Source organism: Alligator sinensis, unplaced genomic scaffold, assembly GCF_000455745.1.
Source record: "Alligator sinensis unplaced genomic scaffold, ASM45574v1 scaffold647_2, whole genome shotgun sequence".
Lineage (NCBI taxonomy): Eukaryota > Metazoa > Chordata > Crocodylia > Alligatoridae > Alligator > Alligator sinensis.
This window is the reverse complement of record NW_005841832.1, coordinates 3,170,325-3,176,897: the sequence shown is the minus strand read 5'-3', so window position 1 is coordinate 3,176,897 and position 6,573 is coordinate 3,170,325. Positions and strand designations below refer to the sequence as shown.

Sequence of the window (6,573 nt, the reverse complement as noted above, 5' to 3'; positions counted from 1 at the left end):
TCCTGCTTTTTTCACTCGTTCATTTTTGTCCTTTCCCTTTCACTCGTTTATTCATTCCTTCATCCTTCTTATGCTTTTTCATTCACTTTTTCTTTCAGTCACTCCTTTTGCTTCTCTGAGTTTCTTGTTCCTATGTTCAGTTTGTTCACTCTTTGTTCATTCCTCCTTTTCTTTCATGTTTTCCATCGTGTCTTGCCTTCAATTCCTCCTTTCTTTCCTTTCCCTCTCTCTCATTCTTTTGTTTCAAATTTGCACTCTCTCACACTTTCTTTCATTCCTTCCTCTTTTGCTTCCACATCCATGCTTTCTTGCATTTGTTCTTGCTCTTTCACAGTCACTCTCTCCTCTTTCTTCCTCTCTGAATCTCTTGTTCCTCCATTCTTTCTTTTGTAGCTTCCTCCTTTTCTTTCACATTAGCTGTATTTTTGTCCTGTCCTTTCCCATTCACTTTTTTCCCCTCCTCCTCTTTCACATTCACTTTTTTGTTCCTTCTTTCCTTTCCCTTTGCATTCACTGTTGTATTCATTCCTTTGCCTTTCACACTCACTCAATTTTATTTGTTCCTTCTTTCCTTTTGTATTCACTCCTTGTTCCTCCTTGCCTTGCCTTGTCACACTTTCTTTTGTTCCTTCTTTCACATTCACTTCCTTTCTTCTTCCACTCAGCTTCTCCTCCATCCTCCTTTCTTTTGCCTTCCTTCATTCATTCCTTTCAAATGCCCACTTTCTCTTCTCTCTCACACTTTCTTTCACGCCTTCCCTTCTCTCATTCCCTGTCTCCCTGCCAGTCCCCTCTGCACTCTTGGAAGCCATTTCCCAGCAGCCTCCGTTCTGGGCATCACACGCTGCCCCAGACACCTCCTCCCTGGGCTCATTAGCTCCTCGAGGGGTCGTGGATGATATGTCCATCCCCCGCCTCAGGCCCATTGATCCAAGCCCCAACGCCCACCCATGTGCGTCACGGCCGAGAGGGGCCGAGGCAGCCGTGGGCAGGCGGGTGGCAATAAATGCCCCCGGCCACCAGCCAGGCTGCACACGGTGGGTCCCAGAACCAGCGGTGAGTGCAGGCACTGCCACCAGGGGGTGACGTGGCTGGGGCCAATGTGGGGGTGTTGCTGGGGGAAATCAGGAGCCAGGCTGGGCTGGGGCGGGGGTTGCAGCTAGGATCTGGGGAGAGGATGTTGGGGTGGGGCTGGGGGTGCCATAGGTCTGGTATGTGCGGGGCTCTGATGCTCCATGTGCCCTCAGGGCCAGCTATGGAGCCTGCCGGGAAGGGCCTGGTGTGTGTCACAACCCTGCTGGGGTGTTGCCTGCTGCTGTGCTCTGGGGTGCTACTTCCTCCCCTGCCAGATCCTGACAGGTAAGAGAAACCCCTCCCCGCCCCCCACAGAGGTGGGGATTGGTGCCCCCTTTCCCTGCTCCTCCCATCCATTCCCCCCAGTTTGGTGTCACCCAAATAGGGATCCCCAGCTCGATCATGGATAGCCTTGTCCACCCACCCCCTCCTAGAGCTGGGAAAGGACCCAGGGGTCCGGGCTCTCAGCTCCCCTGCTGCTGTAAACCACTGGAGGCTTCATTCCCAGAGCTGGGGGAGAACCCAGGCATCCAGGCTCCCAGCTCCCCCCCTGCTGTAACTCACCACATCCCACCTCACTCCCAGAGCTGGGAAAGAAGCCAGGGCTCCTGGTTCCCTCATACTCCACTCCCCTCCCAGAGCTGGGAGACAACCCAGGGATCCTGACTCTCGGTCCCCCCTGCTCCTACCCACCAGACCCTTCTCGCCTCCTAAAGCTGGGAGAGAACCCAGGCATCCAGACTCCCAGCCCCCTCTTCTCTAACCCATCTGACCCCGCTCCCCTCCCAGAGCTGGGCTGGAACCCAGGTGTCCTGAGATGTATGTCCGTCAGTCTCCCCAGGCTCTGGAAGCAAGATGACACCCCAGTGGGCACCAACATCCAGCCCCTGCCCTCAGCCCTGGCCCTGCTGCTCCCACCCATCCCCCTGCGGGGCTGGAGCCTCCAAGCCCTGCTGCCCAGCATGAGGTCCCCCTGGGAGGAAGAGGGGCAAAGCAGGAAATCCCGCCTCTGGAACAGGCCAAGACAGGGAGTCTCACCTTGGCGGGGAGTCCCAGCACCTGGTGAGGGCGGGAAGCGGAGCATCGTGGTGGCTGATGACGCAGCCTTTCGGGAGAAGAGCAAGCTGCTGACGGCCATGGAGCGACAGAAGTGGCTCAACGCCTACATGCAGAAGCTGCTGGTGGTGAACCAGGACTAGGGGTGCTGGGAAGGGTGAGGGCAGGGCCATGGCTGGCTGTGTGTCCTGCGCCATGTGGGGAACCCCCAGAATAAAGGGGCGGGAGAGTCCTGCCTTGTGAATCAGCCTGAGTGGCGTGTCCTTGGCCTCCTCATTGGTGAGGGAGGGAGAGGTGGTTGGGTGGATGGAAAGATGGAAGATTTGGAGGATGGGTGGATGGATGAAATTGGTGTGGATAGATGGAGGAACAGGGCTTGTGGGGATGCGTGGGTGAAAGATTTGGAGGGTGAAGGGATAGACGGATGGGGTTTGTGCAGATGGATGGATGGAAGGTTTGGAGGGTGGATGGATAAACGGATGGATGGGATTGGGGTTAGTTGAATGAATGGATAAGGTTTACGAGAATGGATGGAGAGATGGATGAACGGGGTTTGTGGGGATGGATAGGTTTATGGGAAGGGAGGGAAGGATGGATGGACTGGAAGGGGCGGTAGAGGTGAGAAGATGGGGAGTGGGTATGGGAGGGATGGATGCAGGGAGAGGGTGTGGGGAAGGAAGGATCAGGGCATTCACTCAGTGTAGCACACCTGATTTGAGGGCACATCTGGCCACAAACCTCCTTTCTCCCCAGCCTGGCTCTTTCCATCATTGGGGGGAGGGAGGGGTGCCCTGCCCCGCCCCCACAAGGGGCAGGTATGGTTCCCTCGGTAGCCAAAGGGGGCTGTGCTGGGGCCTCATGGTTTGAGCTTACCCCCACTGTAGTGCCCCACAGCCCCCCCTCCCGAATCAACCCAGGACCTCCTGCATTCCCTACCATACCCTGCAGTCCCCAACACCCAACCCCAGAGCCACAGAAGCAGTTGGGCAAACCTGGGCATCCAGGCTACCAACTCAAGCTGCCCTAAACCATCAGCCCCCACCCCCACAAATAGCTGAGAGAACCCAGGCATCCAAGTCCCTAGAAGAAGCACCACACTGAAGCATCTCTCTGAAGAAAAGGGTTTATTCACTCTCACTCCCTGCACTTGTTCTCCGGAGGCCATGTCTCGTTCCCTTTGTCCAATGTGCCAGGGGCCGAAATTAGGTGCGGGGGAGGGTGTCTGTGCCCCATAGTCCCTGTCCCGGCAGCTAGGTGCACCCTGGTCATAGCTGCAGCCCCAGCCCAGAAGAGGGACTGACTCCATTTGGAGAACAAGGGGTTAAAAGCATTGTGGCAGGAGTGGGAATCCGGCACCATGCATCCATGGCCCCATATGGCTATGGGCAGGTGGGGAGTCTCTGTGGGGTGTCTGTGGCATAGAGGGAGAAGGTGGGAAGAGGGAGGTTGCCTCATGCCCCAGCAGAGAAGGAACCCTTAAGGAAGTGTTTGTGGGGGAGGTTGGGGTCTCTCCCCAGGAAGGGAAACTGAGGCAATAAGATGGAGAAGGGATGGCAGCCTCAATGCCAGGCAGGGGAAGTGAGTGATGACGAGACTGAGGAGAGCCCAGGAGTCCAGACTCCCAGCAGCCCCCTGCACTAACCCACCAGGCCCCACTCTGCTCCCAGCAGGGCAGAGGGGCTGGGGGTCCTTTGCCCTGGACCAGCTCTGAGGCTGGAGTGGGAGGTGAAGAGATATGTGATGGGAGTGCCTCACCAGGCAGTTTTAGGGAAGGACCCCTGAGTGCGAGGGATAGTGTGAACACCAGTGCTTGCATGAGCACATCTGTTAGCACGTGTGTTCATGTGCATGGAGCTGGTGGAATCCAAGGGTGATCATGAGTTCACGTGTCAATGGGGCATATGTGAATGTGAACAAGGGGGCTAGGGCAGGCATCTGCAGAGTGTCAGTGCTGCAGCACATAGCCCCACATGCCACAATGGGCATGGGAGGGTCATTGTGCAGGTCTATGCACAAGTGTGCTGGGGGGGGTGGGCAGGGTCAGAGCAGGCATGTGAGCAAGTGGGGCTGAGGGCTGTATTAGTGCAGAGAAGAGGAAGCATGTGGGGACTACAGTGTGAGTAAGGATTAGTGTGAGAGTGAGTAAGCGGGAGAGGCCCCCATGCAAAGAAGTGTGAGTGGGAGTGGGCACTTGTGCAAGAGGCACAAGCAAGCTAGTGGGGCAGCTGTGTTCAGGGTGGCCAGCACTAGTGGAAGTGCAAACATGGGTGGGGGTACCAGTGAGAGTGAGTGTGCCTGCTGCTGCCTGTGTCAGGAAGAGGTGCAGGCAGGGTTCTGGGCACGGGGCCTGAGGGGTCAGGGCTGGATGGCACCGTTAGGAAAGGCCAAGCGCTCGAGAGCTCCCAGCTCTGAGGGGGAGAAGAGAGAGAGACAGCAGCTCAGCTGCAGCACCTGCCCCCCGTGCCCCCTCCCCTGAGCTGGGAGAGGACCCAGGCATCCTGGCTCCCACCCCACTGCTCTAATCCACCAGCCCCCACTCCCCTCCCTGTGTTTGGATAGAACCCAGGCATCCTGGCTCCCAGTACTCCCAACTTTCACCCACAAAACCCAACTCCCCACACTAAACTGGGAAGGAATCCAGGTGTCTGGGCTCTCAACAGCCCCCACTCCCAAACACACCAGACCCACTCCCCTCCCCATGCTGGGATAGAACACAGGTGTCCTGGCTTCCAGCCCCCTGCCCAGTGCTTTGACCCATCAGACCCCCACCCCCATTCTGAGAGAACCTAGGTGTCCAGCTCACCTTGGAGGTGCAGGTAGGGGAGGGAGTCCAGCAGGGTATGGATGGCACTCTCATCCATGGGGTGCACGGGGTCACCTGGAAGAGAACAGGTAAGGGTGAGTGTGGGTGGAGAGTCAGGAGGAGGGTCCTGGGGGGTTGTGGAGGGGGTGGGAAAAACTCACCAAAGTGCTCTGACCCCAGGAGGTCAATGTCCTCCACAGCCTCTCGCTTCCCAGCCAGGGCCCCCTTCTCCATCAGAGTGTGATGAGCATCTGCCAGAGAGACAGGGTCAGGGTTGGCATGGGCCAGGACACCTGGGTTTCATCCCAGCTCTGGGAGGGAACGAGGAGCCTGATGGGTTAGAACAGGGACATGGAAGGGAATCAGAGTTCCTGGATGGCAACTAGGATCTGGAGGGTTGGAGCAGGGGGGGGGCATAGGAGTCAGGACACCTGGGTTCCATCTCAGTTCTGGGAGATTTGGTGGGTTCCTGTGGGGTTGAGAGCCCGGACACCTGCGTTCTCTTCTGGGTGGGGTCAGAGTCATACTTACGGGGGCCCAGCAGGTACCCGGCACTGTTCAGGGTCCATCCACGTTTGTCTTTTGGCTGCAGGGGAGAGAACAGTTCCATTAATGCCATAACTGAACCTCCTCCTCCCACTGTGAATGATCAGGCCAGGACCCAACCCCACCCCACCCCACCCCTCCAAGCAGTGCAATCAGTGGGTTGGGGTGGATCAGACCATGCCAGTACTGGGGGTGGAGACCCTGAGTGCTGCTCCCCAAACCGGGATCTGGTGGGAAGAGGCAGCAGCTTAGCACAGAGTAGGGGGGATTTTGGCAGCAAGGGGGGGGGGGTGTCTCTCACCATCAGAGCCATTCCAAAGCTCTCAGCCAGCAGCCAGCACAAAGCCAGGGACAGGCAGAGTGTGGCCCGTGGATTCATCTGAAGGCAGGGGAGAGATGCAGGTGGGTGTCCTGACTCCCAGGAATCCTTCTACCCCTTGCAGAGATGGAGGTAGAACCCAGGTGTCCCAACTTCAGACCCTCCACTCCTGACCTGCAGCCCTCTGCCCCTCCAGCCCAGCCTGTGTCCCTCACTCCCATCCTGCAGCCCCCTGCTCCCCCACCAGTGCTCCTCGTTCCTGACCCACAGCCCCCTGCGCCCCCAGCCCTGCTGGTGCCCCTTACTCCCAATCCACAGCTCCCTTCCTTCTAGCCTTGCTGGTGCCCCTAACTCCCAACCTGCAGCCCCCTGTCCCTCCCCCCAGCCCTGCCAGTGCCCCCAATTCCTACTCTGCAGACCCCTGGCCTCCTCCAGCCCTGCTGGTGCCCCTCACTCCCAACTCACATAGCCCAGCTCAGGAGTCTCACCTTGCTCTGTCCCCACCTCCCAATCCACAGCTCCCTTCCTTCTAGCCTTGCTGGTGCCCCTAACTCCCAACCTGCAGCCCCCTGTCCCTCCCCCCAGCCCTGCCAGTGCCCCCAATTCCTACTCTGCAGACCCCTGGCCTCCTCCAGCCCTGCTGGTGCCCCTCACTCCCAACTCACATAGCCCAGCTCAGGAGTCTCACCTTGCTCTGTCCCCACCAGGCACGTGTCAGAACTAGGGAGTGCAGGACTCTGGTTTTATAGAAGGGAAGCGGCAGGGGGGGGGGGGG

The 6,573-nt window shown here is 58.1% G+C and overlaps 3 protein-coding genes across 4 annotated transcripts in view; 2 read left to right on the top strand and 1 right to left on the bottom strand.

The window, feature by feature from the left end:
* Positions 1–6,573, top strand: part of LOC112547860 (GTPase HRas-like) — a 27,004-nt gene that overhangs the window by 15,964 nt on the left and 4,467 nt on the right. The window contains exon 2 of the mRNA XM_006014929.3: positions 1,055–1,056. The gene's annotated coding sequence lies outside the window, so the exon portion shown is untranslated. The remainder of the gene's footprint in view (positions 1–1,054; positions 1,057–6,573) is intronic.
* Positions 1,199–2,374, top strand: PTH2 (parathyroid hormone 2). Its single transcript, XM_025196557.1, has 2 exons — positions 1,199–1,359; positions 1,907–2,374. Exons 1-2 carry the CDS (start codon positions 1,214–1,216, stop codon positions 2,271–2,273), a joined length of 513 nt encoding a protein of 170 aa, XP_025052342.1. The 5' UTR covers positions 1,199–1,213; the 3' UTR covers positions 2,274–2,374.
* On the bottom strand, positions 3,247–6,537 carry LOC102374356 (galanin peptides-like). Of its 2 annotated transcripts, none has more exons than XM_025196570.1 (6): positions 6,487–6,537; positions 5,781–5,915; positions 5,465–5,519; positions 5,095–5,184; positions 4,934–5,008; positions 3,247–4,538 (listed from the first exon to the last, which is right to left on the bottom strand). In XM_025196570.1, the coding sequence occupies exons 2-6, from the start codon at positions 5,856–5,858 to the stop codon at positions 4,486–4,488; spliced, it is 351 nt and encodes a 116-aa protein (XP_025052355.1). In that variant the 5' UTR covers positions 5,859–5,915; positions 6,487–6,537; the 3' UTR covers positions 3,247–4,485. The 2 variants fall into 2 exon arrangements, with proteins under 2 accessions (XP_025052355.1, XP_006014990.1); XM_006014928.3 differs by having other exon boundaries at positions 5,781–5,858; positions 6,487–6,532.